Raw genomic sequence first — 22,847 nt, forward strand, 5'->3', positions numbered from 1 at the left:
TTCCTGCAGAGAAATAAAGGTGTTACTAGAAGGGAACAACAAAAAAAATGGTTACGTTATTACATAGAAGACATTACAAGTCTGAAAGATCTATTTTTGCAGTGAAGCATTCTTTGAACCTTAATAAATATGGCTGCATTAATTCACCAAAATTTGGGAGATTATTTTAAGATCACCTTCATTATAATGACTCCAGATTGCATTAAATCCAACTGTAGAGGGCATGACAGAACATTAGTTCTTTTATCCATTACAATTTTGAATTGTTTCCAAATTATGTGTTTGTTAATGCCTTATGTTCCTAGGTTAAATTTAATAAAATATCAATGACTTAAGTTGAACATTTACATTGTTATTGTAGTGTTGTAAGTCTATACCATTAATCAATACAAATGATTTACATTATCCCATAAGTGTTATTTTATGAAATCAAAAATTTACCAGTAAAACTTCTTTAGAATTCATTTTCTGAATATAATGAATTTACTTCATAAGTTAACTCGAAATAGATAAAGCAATAAAAATTTAAGTGTAGCATATGTACTAATTTAGCAAGTTAAATGCTTTTTTCCTTTGCTCATTATATTTTTTCGATTTAATGATAACTGACAGACATGTGCTACCTAGATGTCCTTCCAGCACCTTGTAGCTTACTTCCATATTGGATCTCCAGAGAAAGGGCTTCAACTTCTGGTTCTCCCTCCACCCCCATCCACATTCTGACACACAGCATGAGTGAGATCCTTCAAGGGCATACCAACTACACTGTAGAGACCCAAAACCTCTCTTTACTCTTGTACCCCCTCCATTTGAAGTAAAGGTAAAACTGTTTTGCAGGGGCAGCTGCTTGAGAGTTTGCGAGACTGAACCTGATAGGAAAGAATATAGAGGATTCCCAATCGGCAAGTGATAAATTATGCTGCCTCTTACTTTGCCAGTTCATGCAAAGTAACTATCAAGATCGTTTATAGAGAGAAAACTCGGTTCCCTCAGTGTGGATAGTATGGAAGGCTGCTTTGAATGTTCGCAAGCACAACTTAATAAAGCATCATTTTACTGTGGATCTCAAAACAATCACCCTTCTTTATGTAATTTTACCACAGTAATCTGTATTACAGTTGGTAAAATTACATTTACCAACAGTAACACATGTGACATGAATCACCACCTACAGCCATCCAAACCAGAATTATTGTTCCTAACAGAACCTCTGTTGTTCACAAACTACACCTTACACTGTTTCTATCACATTCGCTGATTTGGAATGTCATCAGAACTGGCATTCCATGTCAGTTCTGATGTTTGTATTCACAAATTAACTTATTTTATCATATTAAAAGTGTAAGATCATGAATAATACATCATCATCATCAAATTCCTGACATGTATCCTAAAGGGATGTACAGGATATGATAGTACTACATGAAAAATTTACATCATTACTAACTTCCTATCTACAATTTTCCTCCAAATCAGTCTGTTACTTGTCAAGACTCCAATATTATCATTATCAGATCTTATATTTCTATCGTCTAAGACACATCGTACCCTATCAATCCACCTATATCTTGGTCTTCCTCTGGGTTGTTTTCCTGCTAACCTGGCAAAGAACACTTGTTTTGCTAATTTTTCCTCGCCCATTCTGTTTAAGTTTAGTTTAACTAATCCCACCTGAGATCAGTTCTGCTAATGCATTCCTGGATGCCGACAATGTCAAGTTCTTTCCTAATATCCTCATTTTTAATATGATATTGCCATTGATGCCATCTGTTCACACCTCTAATCTTTCTCAGGACTCTGTCTGTGGTCTCTAGTCTTTGGTCAAGTGTTTTACTTCTGACCCAGCTCTTACATTCATAAGTTAAAACTGGTTTGAACACTGTCTTGTATACAGCTAATTTAGTGTTCCGACTAATTTCTCTCATTCCATAAGAATTTATTCAATTGACTTCCTACTATACCAGCTTTGTTGATTCTGTTGATTCCAATATAGAAAATGATGGTACAACATGACAAAAATTAATAATATAATAATTCAAATTTTTAAAATAAATTTTAAAATATACAATACAAAATTTCAGAGATTAGTTTTAGAATTGAGTTGTGCTCATTCAACTAATATTTCCATATTCAGAATTCCATAACTATTGTAGTGATTCGTGTTGAAGTTAATGGAATAAAAACTATCAGAAATTTCAACAAGAATCAAGATCTAAATTTTATTGATCACAAATTTAATATGCATATTTCCTTTACTTGGCTTTCTTTAAAATACTACTGAAAGAATTATTTCTTGTTAAATGAGAAATTTAAGTTTTCAAAAATTTGTTGTTTGTAAAGAATTTCCTTTAGAATTCAATAATATTCAGAGTACTGTCATAAAATGCTCATTTTTTTTTAAAATGAGTACAGAGAATAAACCATATTCTCTGTTTATCATTTCATCTATTTCATTTTATTTACTTATTCTATTCTCAGAATGACAATAAGTAGAGAACATGAAATAGATTTCCAAATCAAAACTGTGATAAATAATAAATCACTTACTCAAATTTTCAATTACTTCTTCATCACTCATTTTTGGCACAAATTCTTTCTTTCTTAGTATAGGTGAAGGAATTGTTTTTTCATCCCCTGCCATGATACTAGCCTCCTCAAGTTTGTTGAGAGCTTCCTCAAGATCATCCTATAAAAATAAAATAAAATAAAAAGTTGACCTACTGCTATTATGAATTGCTAAGTTCATTTGTAAAATCGCTAATCTAATTCGAAGGAGCAATTTCTTTAATAATATGAAGTTGCACTTATATTAGTAAGTGCCATAGAAGACATGATTGGGATTACAAATTAAAGATAACCAAAGGCTCTTAGTATCTTATTACTCTTCAAATGACAATTGGAAAGGATGATTTCAATGATCAACAACATCAAAAAGAAAATTTTATAGAATTCAGAAAATAATGAAAATATGTTTAACTGCATTCACCAAACAGGGTAAAATTTTCACCTCTATCAGAAAATGGCTTAATAATTCTATAACCCAACTGGTTTTTCAAATTCCACTCATTCTTCTACATATTTACTATGGAAGCAAGAAAAAAAAAATTAACATAAAAATATAAGTTAACTGGTGAATGATGAAAACATACTGTGAAGCTTTTAATTTGGCATCCTCTCACCACCAGAGAGGAAAGAAAAAGGATTTTGGACAAAACCAACTTTGCCTTAAAAAAGCATGAATGATTTTTTGTTTGTTTGTTAATGCAATGGGAACTTGCTACCAACTCTCTACTAAATGGCACATTTGTCATTTAGTAGAGAGAGAGAGAGAGATGTCAGCTGAAAGATGACCTTTGCAACCAAAAAGAAACACTAGAATTTGCTAAATAAACTTCAAAGGTCAGGAAAACAGGCAAAGAACACCAGTCATACAAAAACTCATTAGTTGGTTTCAATATTAATGTGGTGATTATGTGTGAGATGTTCTTTAAAATTTAGTTCCAAGGGTTGACAGGAAATTATTTCATTTGGTGGAACAGGGAAGAGGAGCAAGGACAAAAGACATCACAGAAGCTGAGAAAGGAAGTCATGAGCAAAAGGGTGAGAAGTGGTTTTTTGCATCGAGGGTGGCTGAACAGTGAAATGCACTACCTGATTGAGTGATGAGAACATGAATGGGAAAGGAGTTCAAGGAGTAGTATGATAGATTGCGATTTCTAGGGTGGACTTTCCACAATAAGTCTTGTGACTCCATGAGAGTCCTGAATTCATAATAATATCTTCTAGTTTCTCTCAATCAAAATAAGAAATAAAGAACCAACATTTATTATTTAGGTTTTATCAATTATTAGTATTATTTAAATTAAGGGATATTACATCCCATATTGTTTCACAGCCGAATAAGAAACTCAAAGTGTTTCATGCCAAATATAGAAACTATATAAAGTTCGGAGAGTCCAAGCGTAAGCAAATACCTGGAAAGTGCAACGCATAACCCATTTGGTAGTGCAACACAGGGCAACTCATAGTGAGGGTAGAGCAAGCTCCGATCACTGTTCTTGTATTTTCCCATATTGTATTTTCCCATAATGTGAAACCCAGCTCCTAGGACCTTCTCTCATAATGTGAACAGTAATACAGCTCCTAGGAGCTGTATTACTGTTCACATTATGAGAGAAGGTCACTACCCAGACTTGGTATTATCTAGCTAGACCTAGATAATACCAAGTTTGTATCGAATTGAAGCCTTTGGCTCTTCATATATTTAGTATTTTATTAGGACACCTTCTTGGAAATTCTTATAGTAGGGTATGCAAGTTCTGTTCACTACAAACTTGGTATTATCTAGGTCTAGCTACTCACTGATGAGACCTCAATAAAGGTTGAAACTGGTCTGGGTAGTGACCTTCTCTCATAATGTGAACAGTAATACAGCTCCTAGGAGCTAGGTTTCACAATTTAAGAAAATACAAAGTGATTGGAGCTTGCTCCACCCTCACTATGAGTTGTCCTGTGTTGCACCTACCAAATGGGTTATGTGTTGCACTTTCCAGGTATTTGCTTACACTTTGACTCGCCGAACTTTATATAGTTTCTATATTCGGCATGAAACTCTTTGAGTTTCTTATTCAGCTATGAAACAATATGGGATGTAATATCCCTTAATTTAAATAATTTTACGTCACCAAATTGAAACCTTATTAGTATATTATTATTTTCATCATCATTATTTTCAAGATTAAATTTGCTTTCACCTTATTTTATAATTAATGTATATTTTGTTTTCTACATCTTTTTAATGCATCCCCCCCCCCCATATTTCAGAAAAAAAACTTAAATTGCACACTACTTGATTGCATGTGGGCTCCACTAAAGAGAAACTAAACTTTTTAATTTTAGGAAGGAAGTTAAATACATTAGCATTTTTAATGTTAAAACATTTCTTATAAAGTAAGAAACATTCTGTATTAACATATCTGTTAAAACTCATTAAAATTTTACATCAACAATGTCATGAAAATGATACAGTTAAGCTGCAATTATCAGAATATTTTATCTAAAATCTATCCATTACAGTAGTAGTAGTAGTAGTGGACGAACTATTTTTGCATAAAATAAGGCAGTGACATACCACAGTTTTAAAAAAAAAAAAAAAGCATTATACAGTGAGTTACATTATGTGAATTTCCCAAACTATGACTAACATAAAAAATTATGTTTTATTTGTAGTCCTACTCATTACCTGACCATTACATCCCATCTAACATCAAAAAGTTCAAAAATATTATCATTACAATGCACATTATTTGCAGTTCATTCAAACTCATCCATCCTAACATTCAATTATTCTAAACGATTAGCCACCCACTGGAACCAAAGGAAGAACCACATTACGTAACTTTGTGCATGTATATATCTTAAACCAGTGTTTCCCAAAAATATATACACCTAGGGACTTTTTTCAGCCTATCTCAGGTGAATAAATATATGTACGTATATTTTGTGACCTTCCTGAATTAAGTAAGTAGATTTGTACTACCAATAAAAATCAATAAAAGAAATTCCATTTTATCATTTATGCAATAATTATCAATTCAATATAATTCAATAATTTTTTTGCATATTCATTAATTTTTACCTAAGAAAAAGAACCAACATGAATGATGATGTTTTCAAACATTTTACTTGAACATGTGCATAGACATCTGTATAGATACTTATACAACTTACACATGTAAAAAAAAAATAATAATTTTATTCAAAAATCAGATATATTTCATCAAACATAACATGGACATCAAAGAGAAGACTAGAATAAGTCAAGAATGTGCTTACTGAAGCTCGTGTCTAACAGCTGAGTTTATGCTATTAGAGTTCAAAGGAACAATTGTAAAGGTTTGTGCAGATTAACCTAAAATAAATAAATAAATAAATAAATAAAAATATGAAGAGTTTAATTCTCATCCTAAAACTTGGAGATTGACATACAATCAGAGTAGTTAAGGTTCAGACAGTTTTGTAATGTTTCATGGAAAAAACTACCAAATTTGAATATGCTGGAATTAGGAATCTTTGTTTGGTTCCAAAGAATTCTGTGCTGCCTAGTATAAATAACATGAAAAGCAAGGCCAAACTTGTCAGATCTGAAAAATGCAATATAATCTTGAAATTCCTGGATTCTAATCAAAATAGTTTTGTTGATGATGTGTTTGCAGTTCCATCCCACTCAGAGTCACAATTACTTCAGTTCCTGGAAAAAAATAAACTCTTCATACTCTCATATTAAGTTCAATATTGAATGTGAATCCATTAGTAGTCTATTCTTTTTGGATACCTTAATAATTCGAAATTTTTTTTATGTGGTTCCCACTCATGAAAGGTTATTAGTAAACCTAATAGCACATTTGTACCAAGAGTAGGCAAAGTATTTCCTCTCCCCATTTTTATATATTTTTTGTAATTTTTTATTTTTACATAGTCTAGAAACCCTGATCTAGAGACCAAACATGGAACTTTTTCAAGCAGGCTAGTGGTCCCACACTGGGCAATAAAATTCATCTTCACAGGTTGTGGGTTTGAATTCTGCTGCAAACATCTATGCCTGCAGCAGGATTCGAATCCACAACCTGTTGGTTGGAGAGCAGGTAAGCTAACACAGGCCATGTTGAATTTTGGTATATAGAAAACCAACCTTTACTGTCAGAAAACCAGTCCTCACGATTATTCATTAGAGAAGATATGCATTATCAAGTCTTGTATATAGAGCTCCTGGGATCTGCTATTCTGATTCCCTTTTGTTAGATGAATTAAATAAAATTAAAAAGCGATTTGATGTCTAATGGTTACAACTGAACTTATTTACTTATCCTCTTCACTCCCTGTGGAACAAGGGTCTCCAATCATTGCTCTCCATCAGACTCTGTTTTTTGCTTCTCTTTTAATCTCATTCTAGGATCTCCCTGTCTGTTTCGATTTCTTTCCTCCAAGTTATCTTGGGCCATTCCCTCCTTTCCTGTGGGTTCCATTCTATGCTATCTGGGTTTCTGATTGTGTGACCTATCCACTCCCATTTTCCTTTTCATTATTTCTATTTTAATGTCTGATTATTTTGTCCCATAACGTCTTGTTTGAAATTCTATTCAGTCAGTATATTCCAATTTTCTTTCCTTACACATCTATTTATGTAAGTTTGCAGTTCATTTAACTGCTTTTTTGGTAGTATCCAGGTTTAAGATCCAGATTATTTGTGCTGAAGAGTTATTTTTGTCTTGAGATCTATTTCTTTACTTACCCATATGTTTCTCATCATGTTAAAAGCAATTTGGACTCTCTGTATTCAATTTTTTTATGTCCTCTTCTGTTACTCCTTCATTGCTCACCACTGATCCCAGATAAACAAACACATTAGCCTCTTCTAGTGGTTCTTCCAGAATTTTGAGGGTAGGTTTTGTTTAGAATTAATCTTCATTGTTTTGAATTTTTTTTGGTTTATTGATTTTGCTGGTCCCAAGCCCAGATGAGAAAGGAGGAGGGTTGTACTTCTCACTAGCAACCAAAATACATAAAAAATTTTCCTGCTATTGAAGGAAATTGAACTGATGAATCACCAGAGGAAATGATGCAGGTTGGCAAAGGCTCTTAGAAAAGATGCCTTCACATCAGGACAATGCATGAATCTGTAGATCATCAGTATGTCCATACTGATGTTCTACAGAATTGTTTATGTAAATTAGTACAAACTTAAATATTGTTTAAAATTATCAATTTCTGCTGTTAGTACATTTATAATGCGAGAACTACACAATTAATTGCTTGTTTTTATATGTATATACATATATAGTTGTGCATTGTTTACATATCATGTTTACATGTAGCATTAACATTTTATGAAGTGAATGTAGTAGAAGATTTGCTTGTTTGCTGTATCCAAAATAAGTATTATAATTTAATGTTTAGCTATGTTTACAACAGCTAAATTAAAAAGGACTTAATCAATTGATTGAAGCCCGCTTTCAAGCAAAGTGTCATGAAGATAACATGTAATGGTGGCGTGTGTCACTTCATGACCGAAGTGGAACCAGAAGTATCATGCATGCTGCTGGAGCATGTGCAAGTAAAAAAGAACAGTAATGAACAATGGTAACTAGTAAACAGCTGATTAGAGCTGTTTAAGTGAGAGAGAGACAGATATAAATATGTAGTGATAACAGACAAAACACTGCTCCTAAGTGAGGAAAGAACAGAAATTAGAAGAAAATTACAACTACTATTCAGAAAATTATTGATAACTATCCACAGTCAATCAGACTACAATCTGATGTAAAAAGAATTTCATTATCCTACTTTACAGTAACATCCGTAAAAAAGCATGGATTCTTCACAAACTCAGTCTAGACACTTACTTCAAACCAGTTGAGAAACTTTTTTTTTAAACATCTACAAAAGATACATTACTATCTCTCTCTCTTTTTACTAGGTGTCTATCAAGTACATTGCTCATGTCATCTTCACTACTTTGGACAGACTAGCCATTGTTTTGGTTTGAATCCAAGATCATCAAAGATTATACTGCATATTCAAAAAGTCTGGCCTTACTTCTCATGCCACAGAGTTGTTTGGAACCAGATAAAGATTGTTCACTCCAGAAGGTTCAAATTTGATTGTCTTTTCCTTGAAACATATAAAACACTAGGAAATTGTCCAAACCTTAACTGCTCTGACTGTATACCAATCTCCAAGTTTTGGGAAGTGATTACCATTAACTTTTTTTTTTTTTTAAGGTTATGTAATCTGTATAAACTTTCACAATTATTACTTTGAATTCTAATAGTGTGATCTTGACAACTCAGTTGTGACTGACACCAGTAAACACATGCTACATAGCTCATTCTTATTATTCATGTTTTGAATAGTTACCAGTCCTTCTCCCTAATGATCTCCATGTTACATTGGATGAAATATGTCAGTTTTGAATAAAATTCTATATTTTTTCTATATTTTTAAGTCATATAAGTATTTATAAAAATGATGATGTTTGATGAATAACAGCTTTGTGAGTCAAGAGGAAAGGGAGTCAATCCTAAAGTCTGGTTTCATATCCAATTATTTCTTACTAGTATTTTAAGAAAACCAAAGTCAAGAAGCAAATTTCACACTTTTTGTAATGAAAAACATCAGGAATATGAACATTTCTGAGATTATTTGTGAATACTCATTTTAATAGCTCAGCCAAAAATTAACCAAGATGAGTTTATCAAAAAAAAAAAAAAAAAAGTCTTACAACACAGTGTCATAACAAAGCTTAACAGCCTCCTTTCCAATTCATTTATTTGCAACATTTCTTCCTTTACTAGGTTTTTTTTGGCCTACATTTTACTAGGAACAACTGAAAGAAAGAGTACGACTGTAAAGTGAATCAAAGATGTTAAAGGTGACATGAAAATAAAGATATTCTAGATATTCAGAGTAATTACTTTGAAATACTTAATCAACCAGTGATAGAACAGTCATAGAAATATTCAAGTGAAATGCTATCAGAAGTACATATTATTACTTGAGGTAGAAAAAGTAAAAAAAGAAAAAAACTTGAAATGTAGAAAGACAGGTGGAATAGATGATATTATATTAAGAGAGACCTCCAGGGTGTCAAGAATTCATCAAGCGAAATCACATATCACCCACAGTAACTGTCATACCATTTCTTGAATTCATTCATATTATATGCACTCCCAGCCTCAAAAGGCAATCCATTCCAATCATGTTCCACTCTATGAGAAAAAAAATCTAGTTCTTCATTACATTCATTCTCAACTTTCATGGATGTCCTCTTGTCCACTCCCCATCTTCCATAAAATAAAAAATTCCAATCTATTGGTATCCTGTATGACCCTTCCAGCAGTTTGTCAATCTTAATTATATCAGTCCTCTTTCTCCTGTTTGCCAGTGTCTGTAAGCATACAAATTCTCACTTGGTCTTCATAATCTGCATTCCACAATTCTGATATCATCTCCAACACACACTCCTTTGTACTCTCTTTCTCCAATGTATCAGCATCATCACTGCAATAAGGAAACCAGATCTGTGTGCAATAGTTCAAGTGAAGTCATATCAAGGTCTTGTAAAGAGGCAAAATAGCTTCTTTATCCTTACATGTCAAGTTCATTTCAGCACTGCAATTAACCTCAGGGTATTTGACCAAAAATATTCACACATGGAGTTATAAAAGTTTTACAGTGGATGCACTACATAATTCAGACAAATCAGAAGGTCGAATTTCTTGGAGCAGAACTCTCATAGTTCTATCCATCTATAAAAACAGAAATAAAACTAAATGTGAGAATTACAAAGGATTGAATTTTGTGCCTGCTAGGCATTACAAGGTTTAACAAGACCCTGCTGCTTTCACTTGCATTGGAAAATCAGGACAAACAGCAAAAGTAAGCTAATGAACAAATCCTAACTCAATCAGCATAAGACACATTAATGGAAAAAAGTGTAACTAGTAGAAGAATTGGATAAGTATCAGACTGGCATAAAGATGTTACTGAAACAAAGAAGACAAAAACATGACAAATTCTGTCATGTTGTACCATCGTGTTATAACTGTTTAAGCCATTAAGAATACAATTCGATTGGCTAAATCCAAACTGCAAGCATATCCTTGCTCCTTCAGTATTCAGGTAAATACTTGACAGTGTGCACCATGATAAGGTGAGGATTTCACATTACCTCAAAAGCCCCAATCAGTTTCACTTCCATTCCTTTTTCCAGTCATGACTGTACTCTACCACAGTGTACATAAACACCAACAATTAAAGTGGATCGATACAAATACACAGCTTGTCTGTGTTCAATGGTAACTGAGGAAGTCACAGGCATGCATGCATCATGTGGGCTGTCCACCTTTTGGAAGACCACTGTTAGGTGGCATGCGAGTAGTGTGTGTTGAATAAAATTTTTTCCATCACCCTTTCAGGATAATTGTACAAGTCTGAATTTATATAAATCAAGGTGGTCTATCTATATTAAAAAATTTGAACTCCAGGTGTCACCAATGATTTTCAAATTCGGGACTTCGTATTCATCTTTCCAAATTTCAGCATACCATGTATTTAAGAAAAAAAACACAGGCAGTAGCATAATTGTTAAAAACTCATGACATCAAAGCAGTGTTTGTTTCTCTAAGGAAAAATCTCTATATCTGAATTACCTATGCTTCCCAGACCACTGAAAAAATTAGGAGTAATATTTTGCACTCTCCTACTGTATATGATGCGAGTCCGCTAGCAGCTAAGGGAACATTCAGAAGTTCAATATACAAAAGATAGGAGAAAAAAAAGAAAAGCCATATATCAGTACACCTTTTCAAAACTGCAAAACAAAAACACACGATAACACAGAAAGAAACCAAAATGTCCTAACATACAAGAATTAAATGAGAAAGTTTAAAAAAAGCAGTGAAGATATTATGCATAGCAACTCAACACAATAAAAAAATGAAAACTGATAATCAGTGAATGCAATATGAACAAAATAGAATATTACTATTATTACGGGCAACTCCAGGGAGTCATTAGACTCATCGAGGGAGGCCCCAAATCATATTCATCACAACTATCTGACATTCATACAGTATCTATCATACCTCGCCTTAAACTCATTCACTGTCACAGCATCCACTACAGACTCAGGGAGCGCATTCCACTCATTCACTACTCTAAAAGTAAAGAACCCAGCTCTAACACCTTTACTAACACACTTTTGCCCAGTTTCCATGCATGTCCCCTAGTCCTCCCACAACCAGCCCTGTTCTCAAAAATATCTTCTGAATTAATTTTATAGAAACCCTTCAGTAATTTGAATGTCTCAATCATATCTCACATCCTCCGCCTATCAACCAATTTTTGCAACCCACAAATCCTCAACCTGTTCTCATACGGTTCATTCCACAGACCTGCTATCATCTTGGTCACTCGCCTCTGGATCCTCTCCACATCCTCCCCATCAAGAAGAAACCTAGGTGACCGAATCTGAGCACAGTAGTCTAGATGGGGTCTTATCAAGGCTCGATAGAGAGGAACAATAACCTGCTTGTCTCTGCTTGTCAACGTATTCTTCAGCAACCAAGTGATTTGATGAGCTGTTTTGGTCACTTTTGCAATGTGTCCCCTAAATTTCAATTCCCTATCCACCAACACTCCTAAATCTCGTGCCTCATCAATTTCCTGGAGCAGGGTTCCACCAATGCAGTAAACTGCCGCCAATCTTTTCACCCCAAAATGCATAACCTTACATTTTGCCACATTAAATTGACATCCATTCTCCTTAGCCCAGACCTCCAATCTATCCAAATCATCCTGCAAAATTTTGACGTCATCTGCATTCACTATTGCCCTACCCAACTTCGCATCATCCGCAAACAAATGAACTGTTCCTCTCAGATCATTTCCTATATCATTTATGAACAAATTAAACAGCATTGGTCCAAGAACAGATCCTTGTGGCACACCACTAGTCACAGGCCGTCTTGTGGACTCTACTCCTGAGTAAACCACTCTCTGATATCTCTCCGTCAACCACCCTCCTATCCATCTCACCAACCCTATGTCCATTCCCATATGCTGCAATTTACTGATTAGAATTCCATGTGGAATCCTGTCAAAGGCCTTGGCAAGGTCCAGTAGAATCACTGTAAACCCACTGCCCTTATCCAGTTCAGCCGTCAATGTGTTATAATACGTGAGCAAGTTACTGAGGCATGACCTACCCTTCACAAAACCACGCTGTCCCCGATACAGTATCCCATTTTCTTCAATCCAATCTTGTATTTTCCTTTTGACTATTTTCTCTAAGACCTTTACAATGATTCCTGATATGCTAATCGGTCGGTAATTTATAACAGCAGTCTTGGAACCATCTTTATGCAGTGGAACTATTTTCCCCTCTTTCCACCCGCTCGGGACTAACCCAGACCCGAGACTCAAATTAAACAAAATGGTCAAGGGTACTGACAATTCTTTAGCTGCTTCTCGTACAACACGAGCTGGTATACCATCCAATCCCACAGATGTATTGACATTGAGGTTATGCAATAGACTACTCACCTCCACTTCATTAACCACAATTCCCGTATAATCTACTGATTTATTCGTTTCTGCAATGTCACCACCTTGATGATATACTTTTGCAAAGTGCTCACTCAGTAACTCAACTATCTCAACTGATTCAGTTACCTCCCTACCATCGGCATTCTTTAAAATCAATCTGCCATGTACATTTTTCCTTTTACTTGCTACATATCTAAAAAACTGTTTAGGATTCTCTTTAGCCTGCATGGCCAATGTTCTTTCGTAATCCTTTTTTGCTTTTCTTACCACACTCGTCACCCTTCTGGCCTGCGCTTTATACCGTTCATGTGCCTGCCGGTCACCCTTCTCCTTAAATTCCCTCCATAGTTGTTTCTTTTTTTGCAACTCAAGCTTAATGGTGTTATTCATCCATTTAACCCCTACTTGATTTATTATTAGGACTCTAGGTATACAGTCAGCCATTGCTTCATGCAAGCACTTCTTAACTACCTCCCATGCACTATCAACTTCTAGTCCTTGCAGTTGTACATGCCATGGCACTGAACCAATCAAACTCCTAAGCTTGTCATACTTTCCCGCCCGATAATTCCACATGTACCCTGTCTTAATTGAAAATTCTACACCTTTAGCCACCTCCCAAGTTAAGACCCTATGATCACTCTCACCGATTGGTGGCAATGTGGTCATATTTGTTACAGCCAAATCCTCAGATGTAATTACTAGGTCAAGCACTCTCTGACCCCTAGAATTTTCCATTACATGCTGTCGCAGATAGTTATCCCTTAATAACTGCATAAAATCCAGTTCCTTCCTCCCATGTGTCCTCTCCTCACTCCAATCAATGCAACCATAGTTGAAATCTCCCATAATAATCACCCTCCTTCCACCCATTTCTTCTATTTGCTTGTGCATACTGTCACCACCATCTTTTCCATCACCTGGTCTATAGCAGCACCCAATTGTATATTTAGTTCTGCTAGCCACAATCTCACACCAAATGGCCTCAAATGTGCTCTTTTCTCTATCCTGCAATTCAACTTCTATTCTCCTTGGCTGGAGCTCATCAGCTATCATCAACAATACTCCTCCCCCCATTTTATTCTCTCTGTCATTCCTGAACACACTATACCCATCACATTCAATCCCACTAGTTATATCATCTACAGTCAGCCATGTTTCACTAATACCTATAACCTGTGGTCTGGAAGTGCCAACCATGGCCAAAAACTCTTCCTTCTTGTTCCTAATACTCCTAGTATTAGTGTACATGAATTTAAGACCCCCATTAGCCCCAACCCTACCTTGATGCCTTATATTAACTATCCCACTCTGATTTGTTGTCCTTATTTGCTCTGGCATATTATATTCATTCTTACATTCAACTGCCTCCATAAGGACTGTATCTCTACCCCCCCCCCCTAACAAATCTAGTTTCCCTGAATTTGCACATCCACTACATTCAGCAACACTTTCTCAAGTCTTCTTACACCGTAACCATTCAAATGCAAGCCATCCATCTTATATAGATCCTTTCGCCCATCAAACTCACTCCACACGTCCACAAATTCCACACCACTCGTCATACATAACCCACGCATAAAGTCATTTGCAATTATAGCCCTCCTTTTAAACATTTCACTGTCATACCGTGGCAAAAGACTAATCATTCTAACTCTCTCACTCTTTTCTTTTGTTACCTCAAACAATTCATTCAGGTCTTCTATCATTTCCATTTTATCTCCTTTCAAATCATTCGTACCTGCCACAACAATCATTTCTTTCACCCTTAGTTTAAAAAAAGCAATGAAGAACAAAAACACACGATAACACAGAAAGAAACCAAAATGTCCTAACATACAAGAATTAAATGAGAAAGTTTAAAAAAAGCAGTGAAGATATTATGCATAGCAACTCAACACAATAAAAAAATGAAAACTGATAATCAGTGAATGCAATATGAACAAAATAGAATATGACACAGTATGTTAAACTTACTAAGATGCATATACCTATTACACAATTCATATTCATCATGTTACAGGACTAAAAAAAACACTCTCTAACAGACAGCAAATAAGTGCTAATTTTACATATCTATTAGGCAATATATACATTCATGAGTATATTGCTTCCATATTAATTGATAAAGTGATCATTGTATCAAGGAAACAGGCTGATCTGAGATTTAATAAAACATGATTCTACTTGAATTATAACATGACGATAAACAGATGCCCACTGACATTCATGTATGGAGAACTTGATACTTAAATTAACTGATAAACATGAAAACAATGCAGTCCATTTTCAACTTAGTTATATGTTCTAAAAGACCTGCTTCTTCTCTTGGGGTGCTTAAGGGTCAATGCTGTATAACATAGCCTTTAAAAGAATGCGGAGAACTGACCAGGGCTTCTGTCTAACATCCAATCCTCACCTCCTAGTGGTGCACCCTGTTAGGTATCTACCTGGATGCTGAACAAACGAGGATGGGCTGGCAATTTAGGATTTAGTCGACCAAATTCTTTCTTATTGGCTTAAACCAATAATTAAGAACTAATTAAAATAATTAGTTTTTAATTAATTATTTTAATTTTAATTAAAAAATAATTAAATTTAAAAACTGGGGCATCACCCAGTTAAACAAGTCCCCCCCCCATGCTAATTTCAATTGGCATGGTCACTTAAACAGAATGGGCGAGGAAAGATTAGCAAAACAAGTGTTCAATGCCAAGTTGGCAGGAAAACGATCCAGAAGGAAATCCACCAAGACATAGGTGGATTGATACGGTGAAAAGTGCCTTAGATGAAAGAAATATAAGATCTGATAATGTTCGAGTGTTGACAAGTAACAGACTGATTTGGAGAAAATTGTAGATAGGAAGTTAGTAATGATGTAAATTTTTTATGTAGTACTATCATATTCTGTACACTCCTTGAGGGTACATGGCAGGAATTTGATGATGACCTGCTTCTTGCACAGCAGAGAAAAAATAGCCTATAGCATGAAGGGAAGTGACATTAATTTTGTAACTATTTTAAAGAGTAATGCAGGAAGAGTTAATAATTATCAGAAACTAACAAAATACAGTTTAACACACCTATATATTATACAATTAAAACTTATCTTCCCCCACTAATGATAAAATATCGAGTAAATGCAAATATAACAACCACAAATACATAGATGGTATGAATCACTATACTTTGATATTAAACTTATAATCACAGTGCTCAAACCTGATTTTGAGTCTCTTTTTGCAGATCTAATCCAAGCTGAGGAACTTCATGTGTGTTATTAGTCTTGTTGGGACCTGCATTGGTATCTGTACGTTCTGAAAAAATAAAAATAAAATAAAATAAATAAAGGAAAGATAAACAGAAATCCAAAGTATTTCAGCTTTTTCCTTTTCTCCCATTACAAGAACATATTCTCATGTGGAAAATTGATATATTAAAAAAAGAACAACTGACTGGGCAGATATGGATATTTTCTAAACTAAACATAATTTATTCTTTTTTTTATACTACTAAGAATTACAGCGCCCTCCAAAGACCAACCCTGCGTCAACATTGTGGAGGTTGGACGCAGCAGAAAGTAAAAGACTACCTTGTAAGGTGAAATAGGGTGGGGGATGTGCCTCAGGCTGATATGGTAACAGTGAAGACTTACAGAGAACCTTGCAAAGTGCCTGACTAAAGGGACTCTGGTGAGGATGTCAGGATGGCAATGATATATGTTTCACTATTGGCAGGAGAATTCATATATTAACAGCAATGTGGAAGAGCTGGTAGGCAGAAGAATATGAATACAGATCAACAGCTCGCAGTTTGAGCCTAATTATTGCAGACATGGAAGAGATTGGGGCCTCACCACATTACTAGCCTGCAGTTAACCATGGAGAAAACGGAAATATCTTGCAAGCTATGCTTTGGAATTATGAACCCCTGAAACATTCCAAGTTGTAAATAATTACTAGAAAGACACTGAAAGCAGGAGTAAAACGAGCACTACAAATGCATCTCATGATGATTTCAACTCAAACTTGAAAGGAAGGTTGGCATCTGATATTCCTTGTTTGAAAACAAGAAACGGTCTTGAAAATTGGAACCTGGAATGTGAGAACATTATATGAACTAGGAAATTTTGACAATCTTATAGGAAATGAAAAGTCTAAAAGCTGTTGAGATGGGAATTAGTGAAACCAGATGACCTAACTCAAGAAAACTATATAAAGAAGGCACTTTACATTTGTATATTCTGGTGAAGAGAGGCATGAATATGGAGTGGGATTCATGATTAAGAAAGGCATCTTTAAATCTGTAAAGGGGCTATGGCCCATAAATGAAAAAATTATACTTATTTTTTAATTTATAGAGCTGTAGCCCATAAATGAAAAAAATGATACTTATTGAATTAGTTGCAAAGCCTTTCAACATAATAATTATTCAGATTTACGACCTTATGATATCTCATTTGATTTAACATATTCTATAGATTTTGGTAAGTTATTGTAAAAATCTATTTCTTCATCATTGTGGGTCATCATAGGAGTGATGACATAGTGATGGGCAACTTGAATGCAAGGGTTGGCAAAGGGGAAGAGAACCTGGTTTATGGAAAATTTGGACTAGGTGAAAGAAATGAAAGAAGCAAGAGATTGATACAATTCTGCATTCAAAACAACCTATGCATAATGAATACTTTCTTTCAACATCCTAAGCACAGATTACACTTGGACAAACCCTGTAACTCTATAAGAAATCAAATAGAGTTTATAATGATAAATAATAGATATAAAAATATAACCAATACCAAACCATACCCAGGTGCTGATATAGGTTCAGACCATAACCCTCTATTTACTTTAAAGATTAAACTAAAAAACATTTCTAAAAACACTCATATTGAAAGGCTTGACTTGACAATTATGAATATACCTGACAACATAATGGTGTTTAACTCAGAAATTAGGGAAAAATTACATAATGTACGATATAAAACAGAAGACAATACGCTCAGCAACATAGAAGTTGAAAAAAAAAAAAAAAAGATGGTCAAAATGTAGAACTGCAGTATATGAGAGAGCCAATGAGATTATTCTAAAAATTAAATACAATAAGAAAAAAACCTGGATGACAGAATCAATATTAAAACTTATGAAAGAAGAAAAACACACCACAGTATAAAATACTCAGAAAACGATAAAAAATGAAGACTAAAGACAAGTGGTTAAATAAAAAAATGTAAAGAAATACATTAATCAATCCAAGCTCTGACAAATAAAATGAAAAAAACTTCAACCATAATCTTCGTGTAAAAAAGATAAAAATGAAAAATTATTACTAGAAACACAAGATATCATACAAAGATGCAAATGACTGGAGAAACGACTGATGAGTGGTACGAGGGATGGAGCATGACAGAAAGAATGAATGGGAAAAGCATAAAAAAGGGGAAAAAAGATAGTATTGTATGGGGATTCAATGATAAGAGATGTAATTAATGAGAAATCATATTTTCCAGGTGCAAAGATAAAGGATGTTAGTGATGCTCTAAGTATGCAGAAGAACGGAGTGAACAAGTTGATTGTATTGGCTGACATAAATGATTTGAAAGGTGAGAAATATGCAATGAGAGAAGATATGAAAGAGTTGTTATTTGAAGCAAAAATGAAGAGCAAGAAAGTAAAGATTGTGAGTCTGCTGTTTCAGTATGATAGGACAGAACTGAGAAGAAGGGCCAAGATTGCCAATGAGAAGATTGTGCAAGAGGAATGGTGTGCAGTTTATTGATGTATGGAGTGAGTGAGTGTGATAGACGAAAGGACTTGTATATCCGGATGGACTGCATTTGAATGGTTATGGAGTTAGACTAAAATACACAAAGATTATTGAAGAAAAAAATTAAAGAGTTTGAGAACAAGAACCAAACCTTGGAGATTCCGTGGTAAACCTTGAAGAAAACCCTGATTGGTTCAGCCAGAGAAGCATGTGGTGAGGTTGTCTGCAAGGATAGCAAAATCAGAACTCCATGGTGGACACAGGAAGTTAAAGAGGCAGTGAAGGAAAAGAAGAAAGCATATCAAAAGTTCTAAGCAAATAAATCAGCTTGTGCTCTTAGAAAATACAGAGACAAATGTAAGACAGCTAAACACTGTGTAAAACTAGCTAAACAAAAGTCATGGGAGGACTTTGGCAAGAACACAGAAAATAAATATCAAGAAGGTGGTAAGATATTCTGGAGGTTGTTGAAGAAGCTTAGAAATGGAAGAAAGAGTGCTGTAAAAGTAGTTAGAGATGATAAAGGTGACATGAAAACAGGAGAAAAAGATATCCTTGAAGTGTGAAGTAATTACTTCAAAAAATTGCTAAATAAAACAAGCAGTGATAGCACAGTGGTAAGAAACACTCAACAGGCATACAGTCAGGAATACATATCCATACTTGAAGTAGAAAAAGCCATCAAAGGCAGCAGGAGTAGATGATATTCGACCAGAAATGCTGAAGTATGGTGGTATAAAAGTCTTATAGTGGCTGCACTGCATAGTTCAGAAGGTCTGGACAGAGGGACGAATTCCTGATGATTGGAGTAGAGCTCTAATAGTACCCATATATAAAAAAGGGAAATAAAACTGAATGTGAGAATTACAGAGGTATTTCCCTACTGAGTATTCCTGCAAGATTTATGCCAGTAATACTTGAGAAACGGTTGAGAAGAATTGTAGAAGAAAAGCTTGGTGAAGAACAAGCTTGATTAAGGCCAAACAGAGGCTGGCAGGATCAGATCTTCAGTTTACGACAATTAGTTGAGAAAGCATGGGAACATAACAAAGATCTGTATTTAAGTTTTGTCCATCTGGAAAAAGCATACGACAAGGTGCCAAGAGAGAAGCTATTCAATACACTACAGTTATATGGTGTCAATGGGGCATTATATCAAGCAATACTTAGTCTTTATTTGAGTTGCAAGTCAGCAGTTAGAATTGAAGGAAGTACAGGAAGGTGGTTTAATGTTAAATCTGGTGTCAGACAAGGATGTACATTATCCCCTCTGTTATTCATTATCTATATGGATCACATTATGAAGGAAAGTGGTATTAAACATGATATCAGAATTGGAGATGTTAATGTGTCAGCTCTTTGCTTTAAGCGGACGATGTTATACTTCTAAATACATCTGCTACAAGTTTGCAAGATTCCCTGATTAAATTGAATAACTGTAGTAATAGATATGGTATGAAGGTCAGCAATAAAAACACAAAGACAATGAAAATAGGTAGAATCATTGAAAATGTCAACTGTGTTTTGAATGGGGAACCTGTGGAACAATAAAACATTTCAGCTACTTAGGCACGATTTTTAGTGAAGATGGTAAATTAAATATGGAAATAGACAACAGAATCAACAAAGCTGGTATTGTAGGAAGTCAATTGAATAAATTCATATGGAATAAGAGAGAAATTAGTCGGAACACTAAGTTAGCTGTATACAAGACAGTGTTCAAACCAGTTTTAACTTATGGATCTGAGAGCTAGGTCAGAAGTAAAACACTTGACCAAAGACTAAAGACCGCAGATATGAGAGTCCTGAGAAAGATTACACTGGCCAACAAAAAAAAAAAATTTTTTTCTGCTGATTATGATCTGACACTTGTTTTTTACTAATTTGGGTGCACTGATTTCAAATATCAAACCCATTTTTCTCTATCACGTCAGGTTTTTCCTCTATGGCATTTTCTTTTTGCTAATTTGTAAGTTTTTGATAGTTTTAAGGAGGCAGTACTATTTAGAGGATCAAAAAAATCGATTATTTAATATTATTTTCTGAAAGTATGTCCTTTTAAAAATCTGTTAATAACTTTTTATCAAGAAATTCGAAAAATTCCCGAAGATATAGCCTATTATTCAAAGCGGTGCGCAGATCAAAATCGGAGCTCTCACCGCTCTCGCTTGTAAGTAAACGAATAAATGTGTAAGAACCTGCAACGGCACGTACTGACGCGTTGAATGCGAGAGAGGCCGATAACCGACCTAATACATTTAGGTGATGAAAAGTAGGCGATGACAACTGCCTAAAACAAATGATTGCTATATGTGCGTCATAGCGGACAAAGAACGATCGAAATCAGTCAATCGTTAATCGATTGTGAAAGTATGATGAGCACTTATAACGTTTCAATAAAGTCTCTGGTTTTTTTTGTCTTGTTAATTGCATGTTAGTCGGCAGTGAAGAAAATACATCATGTCTACTACTCGAAAATGTGTCAATAGTGTAGATTCCTTCTGCTACATTTGTGGCAGCTTTACTGTTCCCAGTCAAAGGACAAATATCACTGATTTCTTTAAGAAAGTATACTTTACATACTTTGACGTAAAACTTGCAGATCAGGACAATTCATGGGCTCCAAATAAAGTGTGTAAGTGGTGTAGAAAATTTACAACAATGGAGCAAGGGAAAAGGCCAAAAATTAGCTTTTGGCATTCCAATGATTTGGCGTGAACCGAAAAATCACGTAGATGATTGCTATTTTTGTTTAGTTCACACTTCTGGTTATAATAAGAAGAATAAGAAAAAAATTGTGTATCCAAATCTCGACTCAGCAATTCGGCCAGTTGCTCATTCCAATGAATAGCTGTGCCAATTTATAAAGGACTTCCTTTACTGGAATACGAGCATGATCGGAACTAGGTCTTATGAAGCAGTATGTTAAAGCTTTAGATTTACAAGGTGACTGTTTCCAATACATATGTGAAAAATTTCCATGACTTAGTTATGAAAAAATTAAAGCTGGTGCATTTGATGGACCGCAAATTAGAACTTTAATGAGACACCCAAATTTCATTAACTCTATGAACGAAATTGAGAAAGAGGCCTGGACTTCATTTACGATGGTTGCGAATAATTTTCTTAGAAACAAAAAAGCATGCAATTACAAAGATCTAGTGGAAACAACGCTTGAAAATTTCCAGTGCCTAGGTTGCAACATGAGCATAAAGCTTCATTTCCTATACAGTCGTCTTGATAGATTTCCCGAGAATTTAGGTGCTGTAAGCGATGAACAAGGCAAAAGATTTCATCAAGACTTAAAAACTATGGAAGATCGGTACCAAGGAAGATGGGATTCTCACATGATGGCCGACTACTGTTGGAGTATTCAAAGGGATTTCCAAAACAGAACACACAGCAGAAATTGCTACAAACAAAAACTTATTCCCTGAAACTCATGTGTAAGTAAAATTGTTATTTTTTTATAAATATTCTTGTAATTTTTAATGAATATTGTTAAGTAGTTATAATTATCGGCCTCTCTCGTGCCGTTGCAGGTTCTTACGCATTTATTCATTTACTAACAAGCGAGAGCAGTGAGCGCTCCGATTCTGATCTGCGCACCGCTTTGAATAATAGGCTATATCTTCGGGAATTTTTTAAATTTCTTCATAAAAAGTTAGGAACAGATTTTTAAAAGTACATACTTTCAGAAAATAATATTAAAAAATCGATTTTTTTGATCCTCTAAATAGTACTGCCTCCTTAAAACTATTAAAAACTTATAAATTAGCAAAAAGAAAATGCCATAGAGGAAAAACCTGACATGATAGAGAAAAATGGGTTTGATATTTGAAATCAGCGCACCCAAATTAGTAAAAAACAAGTCTCATATAAAAGTCAGCAAAAATTGTGTTGGACTGTGTTATAGGTGTGAACAGATGGCATCAATGGCAAATCATATTAAAAACGAGGATATTAGGAAAGAA

General features: G+C 34.6%; 1 protein-coding gene across 1 annotated transcript in view; it reads right to left on the minus strand.

Moving 5' to 3' along the window:
- Nucleotides 1–22,847, minus strand: part of LOC150107352 (serine/threonine-protein kinase PAK 1-like) — a 101,140-nt gene that overhangs the window by 49,634 nt on the left and 28,659 nt on the right. The window contains exons 4-5 of the mRNA XM_090391217.1: nt 16,330–16,424; nt 2,548–2,686 (exon numbers count right to left, since the gene is read on the minus strand). Of these exons, the coding sequence (XP_090247343.1) occupies nt 2,548–2,686; nt 16,330–16,424 (234 nt within the window). The remainder of the gene's footprint in view (nt 1–2,547; nt 2,687–16,329; nt 16,425–22,847) is intronic.

This window comes from Typopeltis vanoorti, chromosome 4 (genome assembly GCF_054136105.1).
Source record: "Typopeltis vanoorti isolate ZY-2024b chromosome 4, IOZ_Tvanoo_1.0, whole genome shotgun sequence".
In the NCBI taxonomy this organism is placed as follows: Eukaryota; Metazoa; Arthropoda; class Arachnida; order Uropygi; family Thelyphonidae; genus Typopeltis; species Typopeltis vanoorti.